Source organism: Dasypus novemcinctus, chromosome 15, assembly GCF_030445035.2.
Source record: "Dasypus novemcinctus isolate mDasNov1 chromosome 15, mDasNov1.1.hap2, whole genome shotgun sequence".
Lineage (NCBI taxonomy): Eukaryota > Metazoa > Chordata > Mammalia > Cingulata > Dasypodidae > Dasypus > Dasypus novemcinctus.
The window spans coordinates 100,291,819-100,305,784 of record NC_080687.1 but is presented as its reverse complement, the minus strand read 5'-3'; the positions used below and the strand labels follow the sequence as shown (position 1 = coordinate 100,305,784).

At 40.6% G+C, this 13,966-nt stretch overlaps 1 protein-coding gene across 2 annotated transcripts in view; it reads left to right on the top strand.

Annotated features, from left to right (window-relative positions):
* The window catches only part of VPS36 (vacuolar protein sorting 36 homolog), a 54,148-nt gene that overhangs the window by 18,229 nt on the left and 21,953 nt on the right, over positions 1-13,966 (top strand). For both annotated transcript variants that reach the window (XM_058276747.2, XM_023586428.3), the window contains exons 2-3: positions 10,710-10,778; positions 12,566-12,636. In XM_058276747.2, coding sequence (XP_058132730.1) covers positions 10,710-10,778; positions 12,566-12,636 — 140 coding nt within the window. The remainder of the gene's footprint in view (positions 1-10,709; positions 10,779-12,565; positions 12,637-13,966) is intronic.

Here is a 13,966-nt window from a genome sequence, read left to right as displayed (position 1 = left end):
TATATATAGGAGGTTCCCATATCTTCCACTCCCCACATACCGCACTCCTCCCACATAACAACCTTTTCATCATTGTCGTACATTCATTGCATTTGGTGAATACGTTTTGGAGACCTACATGGATTATAGTTTACATTGTAGTTTACACTCTCCCCCAGTCTATTCAGTGTGTTATGGCAGGATATATAATGTCCTGCATCTGTCCCTGCAGTATCATTCAGGACAACTCCAAGTCCAGAAAATGCCCCCACATCACACCTCTTTTTCCCTGTCCCTGCCTTCAGCAACTCCCGTGGCCACTGTCTTCACATCAGTGATGTAATTTCTTCCATTGCTAGAGTCACAATAATTCTTTAGTAGAATATCAGTAAGTCCCAGTCCATATTTTATTCCTCCATCCTGAGGACCCTGGGATGGTGATATCCACTCCACCTCTGAATTGAGAGGGGGCTTAGATCCCACATGGCTGATGGATAAGGATCACCTTTCACCCAATAACACATTCATCATTTCCATCTAGGGTCTCATTGAAAGTAACTTCAGCATCATATTTCTACCAACAGTCTTTCCAAAGCAATCTAGGCCTTTTCTGTCAAGAGCCTGACAATTTTTCCAGCCTCTACCCATTATCCAGTTCCAAAGCTTTTTCCACATTTTTGGTAATTGCAATAGCAACTCCCCACTCTTCCAGTACTAAAATCTGTTTTAATTTTTCTTAGCCGCCAAAGCAAATACCACTTGATGGTTCTGCTTAAACAATGGGAATATATTTGCGCAGTTTTTAGGTTAGGAAAAACTCCAAATCAATACATCATCAAGACAGATGCTTTCTCCCTGAAGACTATGGCGTTCTTTGGCTGCTGCCAGTGGTCCTTGGTGCTTAGGTTGTCACATGGCAAGGCGCATGGTAATGTCTCTGGCCTCCTCCTCCTTTTCTGGTTTGTTGATGTTCAGCTGTGGCTGCTCCCTCTGGCTTTTTCTCCGTCTGCCTGAATTTCCTTCCACTTGCAAAGGTCTCCGGTAGTAGTATGAAACCGTCCTGACTGAGGGGGACACACTTTAACTGAGCAGTCACATTGAAAGGTCCTATTTGCAGTGGGTTCATGCCTCTCCGAGTGGGTTAAATTTAAGTACATGTTTTCCTGGGGTACATACAACTCCAAGCCATTACACCAACTTATCTTCAATAATATACACATCCACTGTTACTGTACACCTCTGTCCCCCACCTTTTTTTGTACTCGTTACAAATTATGTTTTTGTAATTGTATGTCCAAAACCATAAATTTATTATACTTTTTATGCATTTGCATTTTAGCACTTGTTATCAAACAAGAAGGGAAGTTACATAGCAAACAATATAATACAGTAGTATGGGCATTTGTAATTACCCATATGGTTCCCTTTATCAGGGGTCTTTATTTCTTTATGCTGCTTTGATCACTGCTTAGTGTCCTTTCCTTTCAGTCTGAAGAACTTTCTTTAGCATTGCTTGTAGGACAGGTTTAGCAGTGACAAATTACCTCAGCTTTTGTTTATTTGTTTTAATCCCTCCCTTATTTTTTTTTAAAGATTTATTTTATTTTATTTCTTTCCCCTTCCCCCCCCATTGTCTGCTCCCTGTGTCCATTAGCTACATACTCTTTTGCATCTGCTTGCATTATCAGGCAGCACGGGGAAACTCGGTCTCTTTTTTGTTGTGTCATCTTGCTGCATCAGCTCTCTGTGTGTGCGGCACCACTCCTGGGCGGACTGAGCTTTTTTCATGTGGGGCCCCCTACATGGGGGCACCCCTGCATGGCACCGCACTCCTTGCACAGCAGCACTGTGCGTGGGCCCGCTCACAACACGGGTCAGGAGGCCCTGGGTATTTTTTTTTTTTTTTTTTAGAACCACTCCCTTACATAGGTTCCCGACTTTTTATTTATTTATTTATTTATTTATTTGTTTGTTTGTTTGTTTGTTTGTTTATTTCTCTCCCCCACCCTGGTTGTCTGTTCTCTGTGTCTATTTGCTGTGTCTTCTTTGTTCGCTTCTGTTGTTGTTAGCGGTACGGGAATCTGTGTTTCTTTTTGTTGCATCATCTTGTTGTGTCAGCTCTTTGTGTGTGCAGCCCCACTCTTGGGCAGGCTGCACTTTCTTTCGTGCTGGGTGGCTCTCCTTATGGGGCACACTCCTTGCACATGGGGCTCCCCTACGCAGGGGACACCCCTGGGTGGCAGGGCACTCCTTGCGTGTATTAGCACTGCACGTGAGGCCCTGGATATTGAACCCTGGACCCCCCCATATGGTAGACAGACGCTCTATTAGTTGAGCCACATCTGCTTCCCACTCTTTCCTTTTTGATAGAAAGTCTTGCTGGATATAAAATTCTTGGTTGATGGTTATTTTCTTTCAGTGCTTTTAAAATATTTCCTATCACTGCCTTCTTACATCCACTTCTGATGAGAAGTTGGCATTTAATGCTGTTGGGATTCCCTTTCACATAACTTGTTGTTTTTCTCTTGCAGTTTTCAGAACTCTCTCCATGTCCTTGGCATTAGACAGTTTGCTTACTATGTGTCTGGGCATGGTTCTCTTCAAATTATTGTTTGGGGTTTGCTGGGATTCTTGGATGTGCAGAGTCACACTTTTCATTAAAGCTGGAAAGTTTTCTGCTATTATTTCTTTGAATATTCCTTCTGTCACTCCCCTCCCGTCCCCTTCTTCATCCCTCTTTCTTCCCTTCCTTTCTTGCTTTCTTCCTTTATTTTCCTTCTAGGACCTCCATAATGTATATATTGGTATACTTGATGGTACCCCACAGGTCTCTTAGGCTCTTTTAATTTTTTTTTATACTTTTAACTTTCTGCTCCTCAGCCTGAGTCATTTCAGTTGTCTTGTCTTCCAGTTTACTGATTCTTTCTTCTGCCACCTCCAATCTGCTGTTGAAACCATTTGTCTAGGGAATTTTTCATTTCAATTATTCTTCAATTACAGTATTTCTGTGGAAAAACTCTCATACTCATTCATTGTTTTCCTTGTCTCATTTAGTACTTTATCTGTGCTTTCCTTTATCTCCTTGAGCATATTGAGGATCATTATTTTAAAATCTCTACTCAATAAGTTCACAGTCTGGTCCTTTTCATTGATGGTTTATCTTGTTCCTTTGGATGGGCCATCATTTCCTGTTAATTTGTCTTGTAATCTTTTGTTGCACACTGTACATTTTCCCAAGCACTCTTGGACCCACACACACACACACACACACCCCTATTGTGCATGGCAAGCCTAGCCTAGTCCAGTGAGGGATGGATCTGGTGTGCCAGCAAGTCCCATGCCCTGGGATGAAGAGGTTGGGGACAGGAATCCTTATGACATACATAGATAGTGCTCCCCTAACCTTGGCTTTCCTAACCCCTCTGTACCATCTTCCCGTTTAGACTAATTTACAGTTTTCCAGTAGGAGATCAAGTTACCCTTGAAACACTTTCCAGGTGGAGGAATTTCAAGAGGACTACTATGACAGAAAAGCTAGCTCTAATTGGCAAAAATGAGGTAGTTCAAATAGTTGTTTTTTGTTGTGCTATACCAACAACAGGGAAGTATTCCTGCTGTGTAGACCTGGAGCTGCTGCCAACTTATCCCTGAGATTGTTAATATACAAGAGAACACGGTGTGGGAATGAGGGCCTTAGATTATAACAGACAAAAATACAAAACCAGAATATTCATATTAAGAGAAAAAAAAGTTTAAAATGCACAAGATGCATCATTTGCACACAACTACTGCATTTGGCATCCTGGAGAAAGTAGAACCCAAGGTGCAGTTATCCAAGGGAGCAAATAAATAAAATTGTTTTGACCCAGAACGAGCTAAGAGTATGCTTAAGGAGCAGCAGGTCTGCAGCTGTCCCAGCCACTCCTTTTGTCCGTCATCACAACCCACTGCTTGGGACAGTTCCCAGCACCCTGTCCCACGAGTGGTTGATGGGGAGACCAAACGTGGTAAAACCCTGCCCTGGACCTGAGATTTCCTCCCACAGAGTGTAGGAGCTCCCTCCTGCTTGCTTCCATCAGTCTGATCTCCTGCTTAATCTTTTCACTCAGGCATGAGATATATTTTTATAAATCCTTCTTTCAAAGGAAAACAATTTCCCTTTCCAGGCCACTGGGAAAAAGCTGGAGATTCTAGGGGTACTCACACAGGCTTTCGAGGTATTTCTCCTGAATTTGGATAGAGCATGGCTAGAGTTCCTTTGTCTCACCCCTGCTCCCCACCAGGATGGAAGAGGGAGTGATGCTGTGGACTGCGGCCTGAGATCCAGAGCAGTGCCAGCTGCCCCCACCCATCCTGCCCTATTTTTTCTACTCTGCTGATTGATGCCTGCTCCTTGGAACTTCCGGATGGCAAAAGGATTGCCCCTACCCTCTGTGGCTCAACTCTGGGCCTGTCGGTACAGGGCCAGGCTGCAGATCTCTTCTTCCTGAAAGTAGGAGGGCTGCCTTGGGAGCTGGGAGCTTGCTGACTTTCACTAGACACGAGGCCACCATCTGGCTGAAGCTCTGGCAGAAGTGGCCCTTCTTAGGCTGCGATGGCCGCTTGCATTCCTCAGTGGTCTAGACCTATCTCCTTTTCATCTGCTCTGCTGCACGTTCTTCCCCTTTGGCAGCCTCTCACTCCCAATACAGGACACCCACCAGGTCTGGGGACAGACTCTGTGCCCTTGGCAGATTCTTAAAGGGGAACTCCAAAAACAAATAAAGAAAAAGAATAAAAAAAGGGAAGAAAATGAAGGTGAGCTCCGCTGTGTCGCCCTCCTTCAGGCTCGAAAGCCCTCCGTGTGTAGCTTACTTTGATGCACAGAGAGGTCCGTAGGGGTGGCGCATGACCAGGCGCTGGCGGGCATGGACACAAGGCATTGATCACTTTCAGTTGCCCGCCCTGCACAGCAGCTACTGCTCCCCTGCCTCGCAGCAGCCTTGGCCGCCCCATGCAGCAGCTGGTGGGACGCGGAACCATGGTCGCGCTGCCGGCCCAGAGAGGCTGGAGGCCAGCCTGGTAACTGCTGGAATAACAAAATGCAATAACAAAATGCTCTGGGCAGGATGCAAGCAAGTCCTTCCTTATGGCAAATTCCACTTTATAGTCATTAGAAGTAAGAGACGCTTCCAATGTATTTTATTTTCTTAAGATTTATTTTTTATTTATTTCTCTGCCCTTCTCCTCCCAGTTGTCTGCTCTCTGTGTCCATTTGCCACGTGTTCTTCTTTGACTGCTTCTATCCTTATCAGAGGCACCGGGAATCTGTGTTTCTTTTTGTTGCATCATCTTGCTGCGTCAGCTCTCCGGGGCTCCCCTACACGGGGGACACCCCTGCGTGGCAGGGCACTCCTTGCGCACATTAGCACTGTGCATGGGCCAGCTCCACACGGGTCAAGGAGGCCTGGGGTTTGAACCGCGGACCTCCCATGTGGTAGACGGATGCCCTAACCACTGGGCCAAGTCTGCTTCCCCCAATGTATTTCTTGTTTTGGACAGACTTATTAATCTCTTGGGTTCCAACTACTATAATTTGCCTGTTTATATAATTTATATAATTTACAGTGCATGATAAATTGTGAGGATTAAAGTTTTGGCCCTAACGACCTTGCTGGCATATTTTTTGGTGATTATATTGTAGCTTTAAAAAACATTTTTTAAGTTTATATTTTTATTAGGTGATATAGTCCTGTGATATAAAATTCAGAAGAGCCCAAAGAGTATAAAAGTTTCCTTCCTACCCTTGTCTCTTGGTCACCCACTTCCCCTTTAGAAGCAACGAGTATATCATTCTAAAGGACTGTGCATATGTACGCAATAGGCATTTGTGTGAAATACATTTTTTCCTTTTTAAAATATACATTTGTAATATAAAATATGTAATGTTTTGGACCTGCTTTTTTCACTTAGTCTATTTGAAGAATGTACTATATTTCAGAGATTCTAAATGCACATTTTAATTACTTGAAATTAGGATAAATCTTAGATGGCACCTTAGATTTTATCGAACACAGTGAGTACATAAAGTCTCATTCTTTTTCACAAATATGTAGTACATTGTGTGGATTTACATTTCACTATGGATGGATGTTTAAACTGTTTCCTATCTTTTGCCTTTTTTTTTAACACTGCAGTAACATTCATGTTTTATTTAGATTATATAAATTTATTAAAATTTTTGGAAATTTTCATTTACTAATTTTGAAATACTCTTATCTGATCAAACTTTGATAAATATATTGAATACCTGAGTTCCACAGAATCTAGTTGGAATCATAAGTTTCACTCATTTAAAACCAAAATTCCACTTTTTCTCAGTTTTCAACCTTTACTAACCTGTTATTTCATTCTCTAGGAAACATTATTTTGCAGTCATAATTCATTTGATATTATCATCTACAGTTGCATGTTAATTCTTGTATAGTTAATGCTGTTATCTAGATGTATGTTTTTTTTTTTTTTTTTTTTTAAAGATTTATTTATTTATTTAATTTCCCCCCCTCCCGTGGTTGTCTGTTCTTGGTGTCTATTTGCTGCGTCTTGTTTCTTTGTCCGCTTCTGTTGTCGTCAGCGGCACGGGAAGTGTGGGCGGCGCCATTCCTGGGCAGGCTGCTCCCTCTTTTCACGCTGGGCGGCTTTCCTCACGGGCGCACTCCTTGCGCGTGGGGCTCCCCCACGCGGGGGACACCCTTGCGTGGCACGGCACTCCTTGCGCGCATCAGCACTGCGCATGGGCCAGCTCCACACGGGTCAAGGAGGCCCAGGGTTTGAACCGCGGACCTCCCATATGGTAGACGGACGCCCTAACCACTGGGCCAAAGTCCGTTTCCCCTAGATGTATGTTATCACTCCAATTCAGTTGTTAAGATGTTCAGGATACCCTTCTCCTAGATCTACCACAGATCTGAGAAGAATCTTGACATAAATGATAACTGACTTGATGGAGTTATGGAATTATTGATGGATTAGTGATTAGTCATAGTTAAGAGTGTAAGCTACAATGCAAGCCACAGTCCATGCTGTGTAGCAGCACTCCACAATGCACCCTCCAATGAATGTGCCAATGAATGTGCCAAACTGACCAAAGAGGCTGTTGATATGGGAGGAATGGGGGCACATGGGAGCCTCCTATACTCTTTTTAAAAACTTTTTAAAATTTTTATTATCTTTTTTTTTTAAAGATACATAGATCACAAAAAATGTTACATTAGAAAATACAAGAGGTTTCCACACACCCCACACCCCACGCCCCCACTCCTCCCACATCAACAACCCCTTCCACATTGTAGCACATTCATTGCACCTGGTGAATGCACCCTGGGGCACTGCCACACCACATGGACCACAGTCCACATTATAGTTTACACTCTCCCTGAGTCCATTCAGTGGGTTATGGCAGGATACATAATGTCATGCATCTTTCCCTGCAGTATCATTCAGTACTACTCCAAGTCCTGAAAATGTCCCCATATCATACCTCTTCTTCCCTCTCCCTGCCCGTGGCAACTCCCACGGCCACTTCAATGATACAATTTCTTCCATTGCTAGAGTCACAATAGTTATATAATAGAATACCAGTAAGTCCACTCTAATCCATGTTATTCCTCCATCCTGTGGACCCTGGGATGGTGATGTCCACTCCACCTCTAAATCAAGAGGGGGCTTAGATCCCACATGGCTGATGAATGTGATTCTCCTGCTTGCAGTTGTAGACACTCTCGGTTCCCTGGTGTGGTGGTTGACTATCTTCACCTCCCTGTTAGCTGACCTGGGTAAGTCCCGTGAACCAGAGAGTAGGTGTTGCAACTCTGCTGAGGCTTGGGACCCAGCTGGCACATGGCTAGTCCAGAGATTCAAGTCTCCTGAGTATACACCAACCCCAGCACCAACCACAGGTTCAGTAAAAGTGACAGAACAGGCATGTGTAAAAAGGTCACATCTGAGTCCAACTCCATCACACTCAGGAGCACAAATTCCAAAGTAGGGCCCACTGACAAGGCACTGAACTTCAGAGCCATCTGCCATGATTGTAGAAACTGTGTCTCTGTAGCCCTTGGGAGCACCAGTACCTTGGGTTATATCTACTTTGGCTGTCTCTGGGATCCTGCCGAGACGTGCATAAGTGCGACCCCTCTGATGACCTCCCAACTAATTTTGAAGTCTCTTAGCCCTATAAACTCATTTGTCTTTATCATTTTCCCCTTTTATTCAAGGTCTTTTTCTAGTTGCTTCACCAGCTGGTGATTAGTAGTAATCCCTTGGTGCCAAGGAGGCTTATCCCTGGGAGTCATGTCCCTTACTGGGGGGAAGATAATCCATTTTCATGCTGAGTTTGGCTTAGAGAATGGCCACATTTGAGCAGCATGGAGGCTCTCAGGAGATAACTCTTAGGCACCCTGCAGCTCTAGGTCTAGCTGAAATTTCAAGCACACAGGCTCATAAATATAAGCATAAGCATAAGTATCAAGGGCCCATCATTGAACCATCCTTCTTCACTGGTCTTTGCCCTCGCATTTGGGGGATTATTGCTGTTCCATTGGGGAATGTGACAGAGCTCCCCAGGATGGGAACCCAGCACTCTCTCAGTTGTTGTGTGTAACTCTACCTACTATGACAATACCCAACAAATATCCTACCTTTTGCTTTTACATGCTGTAGTCAATAACCTAGTATTAAATCATTTTGCACATGTGTGAATTTATATGTGGGATAAGTCCTAAAAGTGTAGTTACTGGGTCAAAGGCTATGTGTATTTGTAATTTTGATAGGTACTAATAAATTGCCCTGTACAGAGGTTGTCCTTCCATGAATGTTTGAGAATGCGTCTTTTTTGTGTATTTATTTAAAATAATAAATTGTATTTTTTTAAAAAGATACATAAATCACAAAAAATGTTACATTAAAAAATATAAGAGTTTCCCACATACCCCTCTTCCCACTCATCCCTACCCCTCCCACAACAAGCTCTTTGATCATTGTGGCATATTCATTGTATTTGGTGAATACATTTTGGAACACTGCTGTATTGCATGGATTATAGTTTACATTGTTGTTTACATTGTCTCCCAGTACATTCAGTGGGTTATAGCAAGATATATAATGTCCAGCATCTGTCCCTGCAGTATCATTTAGGACAACTCCAAGTACCGAAAATGCCCCCATATCTTTTCCCACACCTCATAGCACAGTGTCGTCAAACTTTCTAATGTCTTTCAATATCATGGAGTATCTTGGTGGTTCTCCTTTTTTTTTTTTTTTTTGAGGTACTAGGGCCAGAGATTGAACCCTGCAACCTTGTAAGTGGGAAGTTGGCACTGAACCACTGAGCCACATCAGCTCCCCTGAGTTGGTTCCTTCATTTGTTTGCTTGCTTTCTGTTCCTTCTGTTTTTTAAGAGGCACTGGGAACTGAACCAGGGTCTCTCTTGTAAGAAGCAGGCAGTCAATGCTTGAACCGCATCCACTCTCCAATTGTTGTTCTCTTGATTTGCCTTTCTCTTATTATCAGCAAGGTTAGACATCTGTAATGTGTTTGAGTCATTTGTAGTTCCCATATTGTGAACTTTCTCTTAATAGTCTTTTCCCATTTCTCTAGTAGATTGTAGGCTATTTTCTTATTGATTTGTAAGAATACTTTATATATGTAGAAAATATTCTTTGTCTCTGATATGAGTTATAATTATATTTCCCAGTCTGCACTTCATATTTGTCTTCTTTGGGGATTTTTTTCCAGGAGGAATTTGGGTGTGTAAGTGTGCAGTTGAATTTATCAGTCTTTTTTTCTGATGCTAATGTATTTAATGCTTCTTTTAGAAAAATCTCCTTTACTTTGAGATTATTTTACAGTTTTTTTGTAAATTTTTCTAGTGCTTTTATAATTTCTTTATTTTTCTTTTTATTCTTAAGTATTGATCTATCTAGAATTTATTTTGGAGCAATGTATTAGGTATAAATCCAACTTTATTTTTTTTCTATCTGGCAATGCAGTTGTCCCAGTGCCATTTATTGAGCCTCCATCCACACTTATTCTTGCAGGTATTTGTATCTATTTCTGGATTCATATTATTTAAAAATTATTTAAAAAATTATACAGGTGTTATACACAAATTCCATCACATTGTAAAAAAGTTCAATCAAAACTGCAGTATAAGGAGTGAAAAAAGGGCCCTTTGCCATCCCTTGCTCCCATTTCCTCACCTCTTTCTGAGGTAAACATTGTTAACAGCTCATTGTTCATTCCTTTTAGACCTTTTCTCTATTAGCTATATGTAGATGTATATATATACACATATGTGTAGTTTGAGGGGATATATATGTGGTTACGTTATATGTAATATGTTGCAAATTCCTTTCCCCCCACTATTTTCTTAGAGTTCCATGATAGTTCATCCAGCTCTACCTCATTACTGTTTTTAACCTCTGTGTGGATTTCATAGTATCATACTTATATTTAACTACTCTGTTAATGCACATCTAGGTTATTTGCAATTTTTTCTTAGTTCTATCAAGCTTGTATATATAGCTTGTATTTATGAAGTATGTAGTGTTGCTTCTCTTTAATTTGTGATACACTTAATTCAAAAATGTTATTCGTATGATCAACTTAATATTGTATAGTTATGAGAAAGAAAATCTGGGCAACATTGAGTGACATGTTATTAACATTTTGTGATAATCTTATCTTTCTAGATAAAATTTGACACTGGGGCCCTCCTCCTTAGTACCCACCGACTGATTTGGAGAGATCAGAAAAATCATGTAAGATACAGACTTTTGACATCTGCTTTAAGTTTTAAATACTGAAGTTTTCCTTTTTTCTTTTCTTTCCCTTTCTGACCAAACTACAAATAGATGTCATAAGTTTTGATTTTCAGCATGTTTTTTATGCCCCATATAGCCTCTTTTAATGGGGTGCAGATAGAGTAGTTAGGGAGTCGCCTTCATTCAGCTCCAGAAGAGTGTCTGTGGCTCTTGTTTTGGAGACTCATGCTGACTCCTGTTTTTTAAACACTAATCAAATCCTACTCTGTATGTGAATGCTCCGCAGGTGACGCGAATAATTCCCCATCAATTGTGCGGGGTGCATTAATAAGACTTGTACCTCCTCAAAACAACCTTTTCTCGCAAGTTGTTGGTGAGAGTTAAGTGGGCATGTCTGCCATGAAGTAGCATATTGAGAAGAACTGCTTTTAAGTAACTCAACAAGATGAGAAAACCCTGTTTTTAATTTCTAGGAAATGAGAGCAAATTATGGGTGTATTGAGTTGATATCTTTACTCCAAAGAGCTTTAACTTGAAAGTATATATACATGAATTTCTTTCTTGCCATAAAAATAAGCTATCTCTTCTGCATTTTAATTTTCCTAATTGCTACTCATTCCCATGAAATTTTAATATGGGAGACCACTAACTATTGCAATATCTTAAGGCCTTTTTACACTCCAAGAGCCAATTTTTGCTCCTTTGGGGGTGATATTACCCCTGTTGAGAATGCATGCCTTAGACTGTTAATGTTGTCTAATTCTTTAAAAAAGAAACATACATTCAGGAAAGATCTTTTTTTGGGTATCCTTAAGTCATATGTTTAGAAATTAATTAATCTTAGTATAATATTTTGATTACCATGTAAAGATTTGTAAAATCCTTAGACCTATTCCATGCTACTCATGTATAATAATTTTTAAAATTAGATTTACTGATAAAGGGAAGATATTTCAATATTTTCTTTTAAGAATTAATTGTGTTTATGTGTATGGGTGAAGTACAGTCATAAAGACGGAGAAAAATCCCCTTAAAATTGTTTTGATTTATCTGTTTTATTTTTTGTTTTCCATATAAATTAATATTGCATGTAAAAAGTTTTCATTTAAATATTATTAAAAAAAAATACATCCAGTATGAAAACAAAGGGAGATATAGCTTTTAAGATTTATTTTTTATTTATTTCTCTCCCTTCCCCCCCCCCCAGTTGTCTGCTGTCTGTGTCCTTTTGCAGTGTGTTCTTCTGTGTCCACTTGTGTCAGTGGCACCCGGAATCTGTCCTTTTTTTTTGCATCATCTTGTTGCGTCAGCTGTCCGTGTGTGTGGCGCCACCCTGGGCACGTTGCCCTTTTTTTGCCCTGAGCAGCTCTCCTTACGGGGCACACTCCTTGCGTGTGGGGCTCCCCTACGCGGGGGACACCCCTGCGTGGCATGGCACTCCTTGCACCTGGCAGCACTGTGCGTGGGCCAGCTCATCACACTGGTCAAGGAGGTACTGGGTTTGAACCTTGAGTCTCCCATGTGGTAGGCGGACGCTCTATCAGTTGAGCCAAATCTGCTTCCCAGATATAGCTTTTAAACCTCTAATGATCTTTTACCCAGCAAAATGCCATCTCAGTATTGCTCTGTTTAATTTTCTTAAGTTTATTTAAGGAATAAAATAACATTTTAAAATTATTTTTATTATTAAGCACTTTATAGGTATATGACACTGTATTTAATGTCATGAATCGGGGATTTCTAACAAGTCTTATAAATCTTGTTTTCTGTTGATATCACCCTAGGAATGCTGCATGGCCATTCCTCTTTCCCAAATTGTGTTCATTGAAGAACAGGCAGCTGGAATTGGGAAAAGGTAAGGTCTATATATAACAGTCTTTATTCACACTCAGAAAATATTTCCAGTCAAGCTTAATTTAGCTGATTTATTGGTATGCCATGACTGCATATGTGGGAATGAATCTAATGCTTATGTTTTGGGACCTTATAATTAAGTTACCTCAGAAAGGTATTTTCCTACCTTTGGATTCATTTGTATATAAAGTCATTCTTAAACAATGAATAAAGTACCAAGGTTTGCTAATAAAAAATTCTCGGATCATAATAAATAAATGCAGGCCAGCCATCACTTTATTATTTCCACAGACCCTCGCTTTCACATCTGTATACCTGTTGTTCAATATTTAAAATCAGAAATGACCCATCTGAAAAAAAGAACTTACTTTGGTCCAGTTTCTAGTTGATCATTAAGTTTATTTCTCAACATTGACTTTTTCAGGTATCATTGTTAAATAGAGATCATAATAGTTATTGTCCAGGCTATAACATTTATAAGAATAATATGAAGATTGGGGCAACAGAAGTAAGATGGGATCGTCCCCTGCGAACCAGGTGCTATGTCACTCTGGTCTAAAGCTATCGGTGCACATGTTTCAGGTGATTCAAGTGTACCCCTAATTTTGGCTTATATTTTGAGTGCATGTGACTGAGGGAGATTTATGAACAAATATTGCTGGTATGGAATTTTTTCCCTATGACCCATCTTTAGGTTTAGTGTAATTGTTTACTTTAATAGAAGTAAAATAAATGGACTTTATTGGGAAAACAATGCATGCCTTAATTCTAATGCTATAACTACTGTAAAAGATTGCTTGTGTGACATAAAAGAAACCAACCAACATTTTTAAATGATTAATAAGCCACAGACTTTAAGAGCAGATGGTTCCTATAATTTATATTTCCCCCTTGCCACTTTCCTCCATCTTATTAAGTTATAGAAAGTAAAATTTAAAGGTGTTCCAAATCATCTGAATTTTCCTCTGCTGTGTTCCAAGGAAATCTGAGCTCTAATTAAAAAATATTTTAAATACTTATCTTCACAGTAATGTCTTATTTTTTAAAATATCTCCATTGAGGAAGAATTTTTTTATTATTTTTTGTCTTTATTTTTTTAATATTACATTAAAAAAATATGAGGTCCCCATATACCCCCCAACCCCCTCACCCTACTCCTCCCCCCATAACAACAACCTCCTCCATCATCATGAGACATTCATGGCATTTGGTGAATACATCTCTGAGCACCGCTGCACCTCACGGTCAGTGGTCCACACCATAGCCCACACTCTCCCACAGTCCACCCAGTGGGCCATGGGAGGACATGCAATGTCTGGTAACTGTCCCTG